At 39.8% G+C, this 15,049-nt stretch overlaps 1 protein-coding gene across 1 annotated transcript; it reads right to left on the bottom strand.

Annotated features, from left to right (window-relative positions):
- Positions 1–7,870: 7,870 nt before the first annotated feature.
- LOC116863195 (olfactory receptor 7A10-like) lies at positions 7,871–8,704 on the bottom strand. Its single transcript, XM_032850688.1, has 2 exons — positions 8,350–8,704; positions 7,871–8,064 (listed from the first exon to the last, which is right to left on the bottom strand). The coding sequence occupies exons 1-2, from the start codon at positions 8,702–8,704 to the stop codon at positions 7,871–7,873; spliced, it is 549 nt and encodes a 182-aa protein (XP_032706579.1).
- Between the last annotated feature and the right edge of the window lie 6,345 nt (positions 8,705–15,049).

The following is a 15,049-nucleotide window of genomic DNA, read 5'->3' as shown; positions in this document are numbered from 1 at the left end:
GCCACTGAGGACTATGAGTCATGCTTGAGGGGGACAAGCCACTTATTTAGACATTGATCTCCAAGAAGGAGTGAGTTCTCTGTCTGAGTCCAGGAAACAGGTAACCAACCGATGCCTCCGCCCGACCCACACAACTGCGGGGATGTCCTAACCCAGGTCACAGGAATAAGTCTGGATCTCAGAGACACTCCCTTCCCGGATGTGGCGATGTCTCTGTTCACAGATGGGGGTAGCTACATGGCGGATAAAAAGAAGTATTCGGGCACTGCGATGGTTTCTCCTGAGCAGGAACTCTAAAAAGTGGCCCTGCCACACATCTATAGGAACAGCAAGTATGTCTTTGCTACTTTCCATATACATGGGGCTATTTATAAAGAAAGGGGCCTATTAACAGCAGAAGGAAAAAAAAAACCTAAAAACAAAGAAGAAATACTGGCTCTCCTCCATACTATTTGGGACCCAAAAGAGGTGGCCGTTATGCATTGCCCAGGACATGAAAAGGGGACTCATCTGGTTCAAAAGGAAACCAATTAACAGATCAAACAGCAAAGCAAGCAGCCAGGGAAATGGCTCAAGAACTGGTTACACTCCTGGCTCCAGTCCTACCAAAGGAAAAAAAAAAAAACAGATTATTCAGAGAAAGATTTAAAATATTTACAAAAGTGGACTAAATTAGACTATAAAGGGGATTGGGCTAAGACCCGGACAAAAAGTTAATTCTTCCTCAAAGACTAAAAAAAAAAAAAAAAAAAAAAAAGTAAACCAAATATATTAAGGCACTCATTTAGGGACACACAAACTTAAGGAACTCATGGGCAAGCAATTTCAGATATCTAAATTAGGGCGTATGGCTCAGGATGTGGTTGATAGATGTGCTCAATGTCAGGCAGTAGAAGTGGGAAAACTAGGATGGAAAAAAAAAAAGAGGTAAAAAAACCCAGGATTTATTGGGAAGTAAATTTTACAAAAATAAATTTTTAGTTTTTGTTTTTGTAGATACCTTTTTAGACTGAGTAAAACCTTTTTCTGCCAAACATAAAATGGCAGAAATAATAGCCAAAAGCTACTAAAAAAATAATTCCTAGGTTTGGGTTGCCTTTTGCGATTGGGTCAAACAACGGCCCTACACTTGTGAGTTCAGTCTCACAGGCATTGCCCAAGGCTGTGGACACTAATTAAAAACTGCACTGTGCCTACCAGCCCCAGAGTTCTGGACAAGTAGAGAAAATAAACCGGACTCTTAAAAAAACCTTGACAAAGTTAATTCTGAAAACTGGCAGTGGATGGGTGGATCTCCTTCCCTTCATGCTCCTTAGGGCGTGATGTACACCCTACTTAAACAAGGTTATCCCATTTAAAATAATGTTCTGGAGACCCCCTCCACTCTGCCCATGGCTACAAAAGGTTACCCTAACAAAAATGACTGATCAGTCTGTATTCCAGTCACTACAGGCACTACAGTCTGTCTTAAAAAGAACCCATGCAGGGATCTGAACTGCCTACAACGAGATGGAAACGGAGGTAAAACCTCAACCTTACCAACCCAAAGACTTGGTTTGGATACACCGCCACCAAGTGAAAAACTTGAAGTTTCATTGGAAAGGACCATTTACTGTCATCCTATAGAAGACCCGAGGGATTCCAACATCTTACTGCAGGAATAAAACGGACAAAACCTGCGGATCCCATCCTAATTTCAGCACTAACTGATTCTTTAAAAAGTCAAAGAATTGACTGATCTCCAAAGAAAAGGGGGGGATGTTGGGGTCGATTCCACGTTAAAACATGTTAAACCCCTAGGGCCTGCCTGGGCCTACTTAGCCATAGTGACTCCATGTTGCCTAGGTAGACATTCTGTTGTTTAATAAATGCCTCAACAGTTATTGATATCAGTTCCAGGTAACTGTTGCTAAAACACACACCTAAAACAAGGCCATTTTGTTTATATCGGTTCTAGGTAACTATTACTAAAACACATACCTAAAACAAGGCCATTTTGTTGTTTAATAAATGCCACAGCAGTTACTAGTATCGGTTCCAGGTAACCGTTACTAAAACACACAGGTAAAAGACATCCAATCAGCCAAAGCCACATATGTAGATGTTTGCGATTGTGCCCTATAAAAACTAGCCTGTAAGACCAAGGGGCACCACTCTCTTTAGAGGCGGCCCTGGTTGGTCAGTCTGACTTCTAATGCTTAGCATAGAATAAAGCTTTACATAACTTTCACTTTGTCTCAACCTCATTCCCCTGGCCGGTCAGTCTAACTTCTAATGCTTGGCATAGAATAAGGCTTTGCATAACTTTGTCTCAGTCTTGTTCCTTTGATAACGGACCCAACAGGGGCATCACGTTACCTGATTTCAAGCTTTACTACAAAGCTGTGATCACCAAGACAACATGGTACTGGCATAAAAACAGACACATAGACCAGTGGAACAGAGTAGAGAGCCCAGCTATGGACCCTCAACTCTATGGTCAAATAATCTTCGACAAAACAGGAAAAAATATACAGTGGAAAAAAGACAGTCTCTTCAATAAATGGTACTGGGAAAATTGGACAGCTATATGTAGAAGAATGAAACTCGACCATTCTCTTACACCGTATACAAAGATAAACTCAAAATGGATAAAAGACCTCAACGTGAGACAGGAATCCTTCAGAATCCTAGAGGAGAACATAGGTAGCAACCTCTTCAATATCAGCCACAGCAACTTCTTTCAAGATATGTCTCCAAAGGCAAAGGAAATAAAAGCAAAAATGAACTTTTGGGACTTCATCAAGATCAAAAGCTTCTGCACAGCAAAGGACACAGTCAACAAAACAATGAGGCAACCCACGGAATGGGAGAAGATATTCGCAAATGACAGTACAGACAAAAGGTTGATATCCAGGATCTACAAAGAACTTCTTAAGCTCAACACACACAAAACAGATAATCATATCAAAAAATGGGCAGAAGACACGAACAGACACTTCTCCAATGAAGACATACAAATGGCTATCAGACACATGAAAAAATGTTCATCATCACTAGCCATCAGGGAAATTAAAATTAAAACCACATTGAGATACCACCTTACACCATTTAGAATGGCCAAAATTAGCAAGACAGGAAACAACATGTGTTGGAGAGGATGTGGAGAAAGGGAACCCTCTTCCACTGTTGGTGGGAATGCAAGTTGGTGCAGCCACTTTGGAGAACAGTGTGGAGATTCCTCAAGAAATTAAAAATAGAGCTTCCCTATGACCCTGCAATTGCACTACTGGGTATTTACCCCAAAGATACAGATGGAGTGAAAAGAAGGGCCATCTCTACCCCAATGTTTATAGCAGCAATGGCCACAGTCACCAAACTGTGGAAAGAACCAAGATGCCCTTCAACAGATGAATGGATAAGGAAGATATGGTCCATATACACTATGGAGTATTATGTCATCAGAAAGGATGAATACCCAACTTTTGTAGTAACATGGATCAGACTGGAAGACATTATGCTGAGTGAAATAAGTCAAGCAGAGACAGTCAATTATCATATGGTTTCACTTATTTGTGGAGCATAACAAACAATATGGAGGACATGGGGAGATGGTGAGGAGAAGGGAGTTGAGGGAAATTGGAAGGGGAGATGAACCATGAGAGACCATGTACTCTGAAAAACAATCTGAGGGTTTTGAAGGGGCGGGGGATGAGAGGTTGGGGGAGAGAGGTGGTGGGTATTATGGAGGGCAGGTATTGCATGGGGCATTGGGTGTGGTGCATAAACAATGAATTCTGTTACACTGAAAATAAATTAAAAAAAACATATACAGTCTTAAACCACACACAAATAGAAACTTGCAACATGTTCTCTTAATTTTTGTGTCTCCTTTAATTCACCAATGTGTACACTTCAAATATGCAAGTTATTATGTGTAGTTATACTCCAGTAATTGATTCAATGGAACAGATCTAAATGTACATTGTTGTGGATAGGATCTAGAGCACAGGTAGCTGACTCTCACATAAAAAGGATGAGAGATACAGTTCCATGAGGGAGAAAGCCAGGTGTTAATTATGGATATATGAACAATGGAATTAAATTTAAGTAATTCACATGACAAATCATTTTTTTCTGTGAATACAAGATTAACCTACATATGCAAGTGTAGTAATAAGAGGCCATATTGGCTGAAGACAGAAGAACATTATGGATGAGTCTTAGAAAAATATGTAGAGGGGTACCTGGGTTCTTCAGTTATTTGAACATCTGACTCTTGATTTTGGCTCAGATCATGATCCCAGGTTCCTAGGGCTGAACCCTATGTCAGGTTCCCTGCTCAGTGGAGATCCTGCTTCTCTTCTCTTCTCCTCTGCTAATGCTCTCTCTTGCACGTGTGCACGCTCTCTCTACCTCTCTCTCTTGTTCTTGCTCTCTCTATCTCAAATAAAAAATTTTAAAAAAAGAAACACAACATAGGAATTCACACTCAGGACCCATGGGGACCCAGCAGAGAGATCAGAAACACACCCCAGCATATAATTCCATTTGATTATAAAGGTATTATGATTTCCCATTTGACAAGAACAGCCTGTTATAGAGCAAGAGCTGACTGACACAATAATCCAAGCAAACAGACCTGAAGCAATTAGAACATGTGCTGAATTTTATTTGTGGCATATGCTCTGAGATTAAGGAGAATAGGCATGATCATACTGTTATTCAAGCTTATATCCGATGACTTTATGAACAAGTGCTTGTATGTGTGCTCCCTTTCAGGTCATTCTGAGAGTATGAAAGACATGCACATTTGTGCAGAAGAACAGGTGACTCTGAACCATAAGACCAGCAGCATACCCAGCTCTTATGTGAGGAGTCTCCTGGATCTGCAATGGGAAGAGATTTCTGAGGATGAAGGAGGTACACAATGATACTTATATTGTTCATCCTCCATCGCTTAGCATTTCTCAGAAATATTAGAAATAGGGAGTTACCTCATAGAACAATGGAGAAAGTCATACTAGCAGGTAGCACTGAAAGTTTTCAAGTAGAAACAGGAAAATAACTCTGTGATAAAACATAGAAGACACTAAGCAATTCTTCACCTGAATGAATAAACCCCCTCAGTTGTGGACGTTAATTTTCCGTGCTTCCACAAATACACGCACAGCATGAAAAAAGAAATATTTTGGATAGTAATAAAATGGGTAGTTTGAAATGTTGCACCCTTTTATTTCTTAAGTTTTTGTTATTTTAATTCCATCATAACTCACATACAGCTTTTTATTAGCTTCAGGTGTGCAGTACAGTGATTCAGCAATTCTCTACATTACTCAGCACTCAAGACGATAAGTGTTCTCTCTATCTTTATCACTTATTTCACCCATCCCTCCACCCATTTCCCCTCTGGCAACCACCACTTTGTTCTCCATATTGAAGTCTGGTCTTTTGTTTGTCTATTTTTTTACTTGTTGTTCTTGTTTCCTAAATTCTACATATGAGTGAAATCATACAGTATTTGTTTTTCTCTGACTGACGGATTTTACTTAACACTGTACCTTCTATAACCATCCACATTTTAAATGGCTACATCAAAATAAAAAGCTTTTCCACAATGAAGGAAATAATCAACAAACAAAAAGACCACCTACTGAATGGGTAAAGATATTTCTAAGTGATATATCCAATAAGTGGTTAATATCCAAAATGTAAAAAGAATTTACACAACTCAACCACACATACATGCACACACACACACACACACACACACACACACACAAAGATAATTAAATTTTAAAATGGCCAGAAGACATAAAAACATTTCTCTGAGGAAGACACACAAATGGCAAATGGACACATGAAACATCACACATCATCAGGGAAATGCTTTCAAAAACACAATGAGATATCACCTCACACCTGTCAGAATAGCTAAAGTCAAAACCACAAGGAATAATAAGTGTTACTGGGGATGTAGAGTAAGAAAAATTGATGCACACTGTTGGCGGGAATACAAACTGTAGCAGCCACTGTGGGAAACAGTATAGAGATTCCTCAAAAAACTGAAAATAGAAGTAACATATGATCCAATAATTAAAATACTGGCCATTAACCCAAATAAAAAGTCCCCTCCTATTTATGGTCATCTCTGACACTGAAAACATACAAGATCACTCTATTTATTCAAATTTGTTTTTCCATGTAGAGTCCGCTGGGAGACACATATATGCTAACAGGTTTTGCCAGTGGCTATGCTGGGCTTCCTGGACACATAGGTGAATAACAGAATAAAACAAGACTAGCAATAAAACCTGGTAACATATTTGTAAACTAAATGCCTGACATTAAGCTTGATTTCTGAGGCATCCATTTCAAGGACAGCCATGTTGAATAAATATATTGTCAGGTGTGTGACACTATTACCAGATAAGCTCTCAGGTGGTTCCAGCCATGAAGTACCTCCTCAGAAAGCCCTGGGTAACCTCAACTGATATATGCCTGACCCCACTTTCCATTTCCATGCCAGAATTTTACACTTCTGTTTTAAAATCATAAATAGAAAGGGAAAAATGAAGGGAGGGAAATCAGAGGGGAAGACAAATCATGAGAGACTATGGACTCCAGAAATCAAACTGATGGCTGAGGCAGGGGATGGGTAAGCCTGCTGAAGGATATTAAGGAGGGCACATATTTCATGGAGCCCTGGTGTTATATACAAACAATGAATCATGGAATGCTACATCAGAAACAATTGATGTGTTGAATGGCGACTAACATAAAAATTAAAAATTAAAAAATGAGAGACTGTGGACTCTGAGAAACAAGCTGAGGGTTTTGGAGGGGAGTAAAGTGGGGTGTTGGGTGAGCCTGGTGGTGAGTATTAAGGAGGGCATGTATTGCATGGTACAGTGGGTGTGGTGCATAAACAATGAATCTTGGAACACTGAAAAAAAAAAGAACAAATTTTTTTAGAAAAGAAAGAAATAATAATAATAAAATCATAAATAGTGAACCTACAAACTACTAGCCACCCTCTCAGGGACCCTAAAGGTAGGGGCCCAGTTCTGGCCTTTCTCTCTGAAACTCTGCTCTCCCTCTCCACCCCCCAGGCTTTTCTGCCTCTATCCTCCAGTACCTGTGAGTATTAAACCTTGTTTTGTTAGAGTTCTCTGATGGGTGTTGTTGAGGCATGTCTTGCAATCACAAGAACCCAAGGGCTGGTGCAGCCACAGCAAAGGCTCTAGTCAGGGATGAGTCTATGGGAATTCCACAAGCACAGAGGTTCAGGTAAGTGCCCAGGCTTTCCTGCCTGAGCATCCCTGTCAATAGCCTAAGAATTAAAGGGAACAGTATTAGAGTACATATTATAACAAAAAGGAGTTACAGTAGCGATGTAAAAAGATTGACAAACCCTAGGTGAAAACTGGAATTTATTATTATTATTATTATTATTATTATTCTCTACAATGAAGTTCTGTAAAGGTCTTGGTGACCAACTGTAGATTCTCCCATATGAAGAATGCAACTCATGATTCTTTGGGTAACTCTAGGGAAAATTTACTTGACAAGATATATGTCATTTGAAGTGAAATTACTTTAAGAAATCCAACATGTCCCTTATAAAATAAAGAAATTTTCAGTCATTTGTGGTCCAAAGAGGGGGAAAATATTAGGAACAGCAGAAAATGGACAAAGGGGAAATTGTGTAACAGACAAAGCAGAAGATTAATAAAGTGAGTTACTTAAGTATGTGGAGAAAATTAATTAAATTCAAATAAATGAAAATTCTAGGAAATAAATAGAAGGAACAGATTCTACTTCCATAGTCCAATGGAAGAACAGCAGTTCCTGCTTCCAAGGCTGTGAACCCTGCAATCATGTGCACTTTTTACATCACTGGAACCCCAATGATTCTTTTCAGAGCCATCTTTATGTCTTTGTTCCTCAGGCTGTAGATGAAGGGGTTTAGCATAGGTGTGACCACAGTATACATCACTGAGGCTACTGTGCTTGAGTGGGAGCTTTGGAGAGAAGCAGAGCTAAGGTACACTCCTAGGATTGTACAATAAAATAAGCAGACAACTAAAAGGTGAGATGCACAGGTCGAAAAAGCTTTGTACTTGCCCTGAACTGATGAGATTCTATGTATTGAAGATACTATCTTGGAGTAAGAGTAAAGGATCCCAGCTAGGGAAGCACTACCTAACAAGCCAGCTGCAAAATGCATCACCATGTCATTAAGAAACTTGTCAGAACAAGCAAGTTGGACCACTTGACTGATTTCACAGAAAAAGTGGGAGATTTCCATCAATCTACAGAAGGACAGCCACAACACCATTAAACTTTGTAATAAGGAATTCAGGGCACTCATCATCCAGGACATCAGAACCAGCAGTACACAGTAGGTGGGTTTCATGATGACCATGTAGTGCAGGGGGTGACAGATGGCCACAAAGCGGTCATAGGCCATCACAGCCAGGAGAAAATTGTCCAATCCAGCCAAGAACAGGAAAAAGTATATCTGAGTGATGCAACCTCCGTAGGTTATGACTTTGCTATGAGTCTGGATGTTCTGAAGCATCTTGGGGATGGTGGTGGAGATGAAACAGATGTCTACAAAGGACAGGTTGGTGAGGAAGAAGTACATGGGGGTGTGGAGGTGGGAGTCTGAGCTGACGGCCAGGATGATGATAAGGTTTCCAAACACAGTGATCAGGTACATGGACAGGAAAAGGCTAAATATAAGGAGCTGTAATTCTGGTTCCTCTGATAATCCAAGAAGAAGAAATTCTGACATTTGTGTATCATTACCTGGTACCATGTAGTGGAGGTGACTACTAGGAAACAAAAAAATAACATGGCTTATTATCTCTAAAATGAACATTACAAATATCGTGGAAATTCTACATTTTTTTAACATTCACAAAGTCAGTATCTATAGGTTTTATATGGAACATGTCCCCTCTCAAGAGAATGCCAGCCCTGAATATGAGTGTGCATCCCACACTTGACATTTTCCACATATATTCATGTATTCTATACTTTCAATTGGAAATTCTGTCACACATTTGAGGTAAGCTTGGGTAATGTCTAGCCTCCAGGCAAAGAGTATAGGTGTCAAGAAACAAGTGTCTTCATAGTTCAGTGATGGAGAAGACATGCAAATAAAAGATCAAATAGAATGTCAGAAGGCGACAGGTGCTATGAAGAGAAACAAAGTGGGATAAAAAGAAAGAGTGGATGGTGTTAATTTTTAGCTGTTGCTTGGATAGGCCAACACACATTTACACAGAGACCTCAAGGAGGAGACAGCAGGAGACACAGTGTTATTTAGGAAAATATGTGGCTATGAGAATGAACAACCATTGCAAAGACTCTGAGAAAACACTTGAGGTTTTTTTTTTTAAAGTTAATTTTTAGATCCTGTGTGATTGACGCACATTATTAAATTAGTTTTGGATGTACAACACAGTAACTCAACAGTTTAAACATAATGCCATGCTCACCACATGTGGAGTTGCCATCTGTCACCACACAACACTGTGATAATATCAATGACTATATTACCTAGGCTGTGACTTTTATTCCCGTGACTCATTTGCTCCTTAACTGGAAGCCTGTATCTCCCACTCCCCTTTACAATTCTGCTTTTTGTTTGTTCAATTATTGTTTTAAAAATCACCACCAGGCGGGGGAGCCTGGGTGGCTCAGTGGTTTAAGGCCTCTGCCTTCAGCTCAGGTCGTGATCCTGGGGTCCTGGGATTGAGCCCCATGTTGGGCTCTCTACTCAGTGGGGAGCCTGCTTACCTCTCTCTCTCTCTCTCTCTCTCTGCCTGCCTCTCTGCCTGCTTGGGAACTCTGTCAAATAAATAAATGAAAAAAAAGAATAAAGAATAAAAAAAAATCACCACCAGACTATTCTCATGTCTAGCCACAATAATTAGGCAAACATTGATAAAAACAAGCTGTCCACATTAGATTGTCATTCCCCTAAAAATGTCAAACTGCATCCAAATTCCAGGAGTTAAGTCTCCTATAAGCATGTGATCAATGGTCTCCATTTCAATAGGATCATATTGTGTCCAGTATTTAAAGAAACATAAAAGGGGCACCTATGTGGCTCAGTTGGTTAAGTGTCTGCCTTCGGATCAGGTCATGATCCCAGGGTCCTGGGATCAAGCCCCACATCAATCTCCCTGCTCAGAATGAAGCTTGCTTCTCCTCCTCCCACCCCCTCCCCTTGTGATATTTCTCTTTATCCATCTCCCTCTAGCTGTCTCTCTCTCAAATAAAAAATAAAGAAAAAAAAAAACACTAAAAAAGTTTCAAAATTTTGAGGAAGGAAAGTGGGTATTTACCCCAAAGATACAGATGGAGTGAAAAGAAGGGCCATCTGTACCCCAATGTTCATAGCAGCAATGGTCACAATCACCAAATTGTGGAAAGAGCCAAGATGCTCTTCAACAGATGAATGGGTAAAGAAGATATGGTCCAGGGCACCTGGGTGGCTCAGTGGGTTAAAGCCTCTGCCTTTGGCTTGGGTCATGATCCCAGGGTCCTGGGATCGAGACCCACATTGGGCTCTCTGCTCAGCAGGGAGCCTGCTTCCTCCTCTCTCTCTCTCTGCCTGCTTCTCTGCCTACTTGTGATCTCCGTCTGTAAAATAAATAAATAAAATCTTTTAAAAAAAGAAGATATGGTCCATATATAAAGTGGAATATTATGCCTCCATCAGAAAGGATGAATACCCAACTTTTGTATAAACATGGACAGGACTGGAGGTTATGCTGAGTCAAATAAGTCAAGCAGAAAAAGTCAATTATCATACGGTTTCACTTACTTGTGGGGCATAAGAAATAATATGAAGGATATTAAGTGAAGGAAAGAAGTGAATTATAGGAAATCGGAAGGAGAGATGAAACATGAGAGACTGGACTCTGAGAAACAAGCAGGGTTTTAGAGGAGAGGGGGGTGAAGGGATATGTGAGCCTGGTGGTGGGTATTAAGGAGGGCACATCTTGCATGGAACACTGTGTGTGGTGCATAAACAATGAGTCTTGGACACTGAAAAAATTAAATTAAATTAAAAAAATGTAAAGTGGGGAGAAAGTTCTAATAAGCTCAGTGGCCCTAGAGATGGTGAGGAGGAGAAGATGTCCTTGGTTCTGGCAACATTCCAACCCTAGTTACAGCTCCTAGATGCCCAGAATAATGAAGAAGCAAAACAAAATTTATCCAAAAGAAAATGTAGAGAGGATTTTACATTACCAAGACATATGACCCATTGAACATCCCACCAGAATAACAAGTAAAGGGAACACTCTCACAATTCACAAAAGGAAATATACACAGTACAACAAAGTGGGGTATGTTAAAAGAGTATTTGCTTAAAAAAAAAAAAACTTTTCTAAATGATATAAAATGCAAAACCTTTATTATAATAAACTTGGATTTTGAATTTAAGATCTATATATATTTGCTATTTGAACTTGGAGGGCCAATCAAACTGTTCTAGATGTTAAATCCCACCCACCAAATAGTAGGACTAGAGGTGTCCTCATCTTGAGGTGGTTGACAGATTTAGGAAATATTTGTAAAAAGCTTAGCATAGTTCCCTCCCTTGATGATGAGTGCTTATCACTGTTGATTAGATTTGGCTGAGATTTTCCTTCTCTCCAATGTCCCCATAGATTCCCCACCTATGGGTCTCCAGTTCCACAACCTTCTTTCAGTTCCTTTTTGGCTCTCCACCTACCAGAGTTTGGCATCCTCTAGCCAATATTCATATTTACCCAGAGAGATGTTTCTATATTGCACTTAAGTTACTGTCCAACTCCCCAACTTTACCCCTTTTTGGTGACTCCCCATTGGAGACTGAACCCCAAATTCCATAACTCCAACTCTTGGCTTGCCTTCCCTAACCAACCTGCCAACTTCCCACTTCCACTGCCTTGTCCAAGTCGATGTCACAAACGCTGAACTTGAGTTGTAGATTCACCTGAAGACGAAGTCTCTAGACTCAGAGCCTCCATGCACCTGCTGCCATCTGCTTGGAGTCACCCACTGGTCTCCTAAGAATTATTCACCTCCTGTCTATCTTCATAATCCCATCACCTCTTTTAGGATACAAAGAGTCATCTCCTTCATTGATGTTTGTTTTCATTTTTTAACATTTCCACAAAAAAGGACACTTTCTTTTTTTAATTTTTGTTTTTAAAATTTATTTTCAGTGTTCCAGAATTCATTGTTTATGCACCACACCCAGTGCTCCAAGTTTCTCTTGCAGTAACTTAGATGTGGGGATTATCACTGTGTAACTTTTATTTAATTCTATGTATGTTTCCCTGCTAGACTGTGAGTGCCCTGAGACATACATGTTATACAGACTCCTGCCCTTTACCCCCAGACATGGTTTGGTTGGGAACAGCAGGAATAAATACATATTTCAAGAAGGAATGAGAGAATCTGTGCTCACAGAAGCTGCCAGTGATGAAAGAGAGAATGGAATCAGGGAGCTCCTAGCACAGGAATGGAGGATGTGGGAGAGAAATATGTTTTTTATGAATAGGTGAATGGCTAAAGGTGTGAAATATATATATTACATCACACACACACACACACACACACACACACACACACACACACACAATGGAATACTACTGAGCCATCAAGGAACATGAACTCTTACCATTTACGATGATATGGATAGAACTAGAAGGTATTTTGCTAAGAGAAATAAATCAGAGAAAGACAATTATCATATGATTTCACGCATATGTAGAATTTAAGAAACAAAACAGAGGATCATAGGGGGAAGGAGGGAAAAATGAAGTAAGAGAAAATCATAAAGAGAGACAAATCATAAAAGATGCTGAAATCTAGGAAGCAAACTGAGGGTTGCTGGGGGAGGTCAGTTGGGTGTTGGGGTTACTGGGTGGTGGGCATTAAGGAATACAAGGATGTAATGATCACTGGGTGCTGTGTGTACATGATGAATCACTGAACTCTACCTTTGAAACTAAAAATAGACTAGATGTTAACTGAACTTAAATTTAAAAATTTTAAAAATAGAAGAGAATAAATAAAGCACAATAGAAAATATTAGAGTGCATTGTACATAGGGTGCATACTAAAGCATTTTCATGCTAAGTTCACTCCTTTTTTAACATTAAATAATTTGACTATAAGTGAATGTGTTCACCACTCCAATAGACACAAATGCAATTGTCTCGTGGCCCCAGGTTAGGCTGACAAGTGACCTCAAGTAAAAGCTCACTATTTCCATTCTTTCTGACCCTTTCCTGAAATAACTGCTGAGCTCTAAATAATAATAATAATAATAATAATAATAATAATAATAACTGCTGAACTCTGAGACTCACCTGGATGGGGTCTCTGGGAGGAATTTTTCCATGTGGATGTCCAAATTCCTCCCTGGATGGTTGATGATAGGGACTGAAGCACTGTTTCCAGACAGGAGAGTAGGAAGGAGTGAAGCATGGGTCCCTATGCAGACTTGGAAATTGAAATGCAAAAACTTTGTCTCCTCCGCCTCAAGGTTGAACATTCCCAGGGGCTTCAGCTGAGGAGATATTTACAGCTCCTATATTTGCTGTATCTGATCCCTATACCTGCTCATTAGACACATTTACCATTATTATTACGTGAGCACATCTCCCCATGGGAACTTATCTGGACAGAATGGAATTATTTCCTGTAGAGTCTCTGTTCCCAAGAGACAGGTTAGAATTCAGGTGTATCCGGTGTTTATTACTCTTCCCTGAACTTGCCTGGCTTCCAGAGCTCCAACATTGAAACTTTCCACAGAACTTAAGTGGAAGTTATTTCCAAACCTGAGACTGAGAAAACTGTCTTCACCATTTCTGGGTCTGTAAAACATTGACTTTTGGTGAAAGAACTCCTCCTCATAGCTCTAGAAAATTGGTCTTCCTTCTCCAACAGGCAAAATTGTGTTCTTTTGCTATAAGACCATGAGCACAACAACCCTTGGATTCATAATTTTTTTAACAAATCAATTAAGAGTGTCCTGTTTTTCTTACAGGTTAAAAGATGACATTTAGTCCTTCACTTATAAAACCTTTGGTATTATAAAAGATCAATTTAGACCTTTTGATGCACTGGGTTCAGTTCATAATCTTATAGGCATTGTCTCATTTATTTTTTCCAAATCCATTCTATGGGGACCATAAAATGAGCCCCATTCTACATTTGTAGAAATGTGACTTGGAAAGGTTGAGTGAACAACCCAGAATTCTGAACTGGATCATTATGAATCAATGTGCTTTGATTGAAATGCAACAAGATATGCTAATGGTTCTCAACCAGGGATGATTTTGCCTCCAAATCACTTAAAAATATCTGGAGAAATTTTTGACTGTCATAACTTGGGAAGTGTTACTACTAATTCGTTATGTCTAAGGTGGCCCTGAGATTCTGCATTTGTAACTAGATCCCAATCATTGATGTTGCCCGTCTTGCTCTGTACACATTTATACATTAAAGCTGTGGTCCAGTGTCAGAGTCAAGTGTGTTCTTCCACCCGAATCCCCCCACTGACCTCAGATCTGACCTTAGGTGGTCAAACAAGTTTATGGGTATCTCTTTTCCCTCAGGAAAGGAAATGCACCTTGCAAGCCTTTGGTCCCTTATCTGTAAACTGGACAAATTCCATCTAAGGATTTAGTACTAAAGTTATTAATATTTTAGAGCTCACAGGAAATTGCCTATCACAGAGCAAGTGCCCCATCCCCAAGGACTATTGTGACTATCTAAATTCCACATTCCTATCTTCATGATGACACCAAAAAGTATTTCTTGGAAAGGAAGTGACTCCAGTATTATTCTGCTTCTAGGTCAGTTTTCTGGGTGGGTTGAGAATGAAGTGGGTGTCATTGGTAACATCCTGCGTATCTGGGGAAGCCAGGTGCTCACTTGCACATTAACAATCACCCACAGGGGAAGTCTCTGGCTAAGATCTCCTGCGGCACTGAATGTGCAGCCTTGGGATAGAGGGCAGGTGGGTAACATGTAATTGTTCTTCTTACTT

Source organism: Lontra canadensis, unplaced genomic scaffold (assembly GCF_010015895.1).
Source record: "Lontra canadensis isolate GAN:19392208 unplaced genomic scaffold, GSC_riverotter_1.0 scaffold686, whole genome shotgun sequence".
Taxonomy (NCBI): Eukaryota; Metazoa; Chordata; class Mammalia; order Carnivora; family Mustelidae; genus Lontra; species Lontra canadensis.
This window is presented reverse-complemented; position numbering and strand designations above follow the sequence as displayed.

Excerpts from the sequence above, each read along its gene's own strand:
- LOC116863195 (XM_032850688.1), bottom strand. The coding sequence starts at position 8,704 with ATGTACCTGATCACTGTGTTTGGAAACCTTATCATCATCCTGGCCGTC. Across the intron at positions 8,065-8,349 it reads TCTGATGTCCTGGATGATGA|TTGTCTGCTTATTTTATTGT; the intron begins GTGCCCTGAATT and ends CTCACCTTTTAG.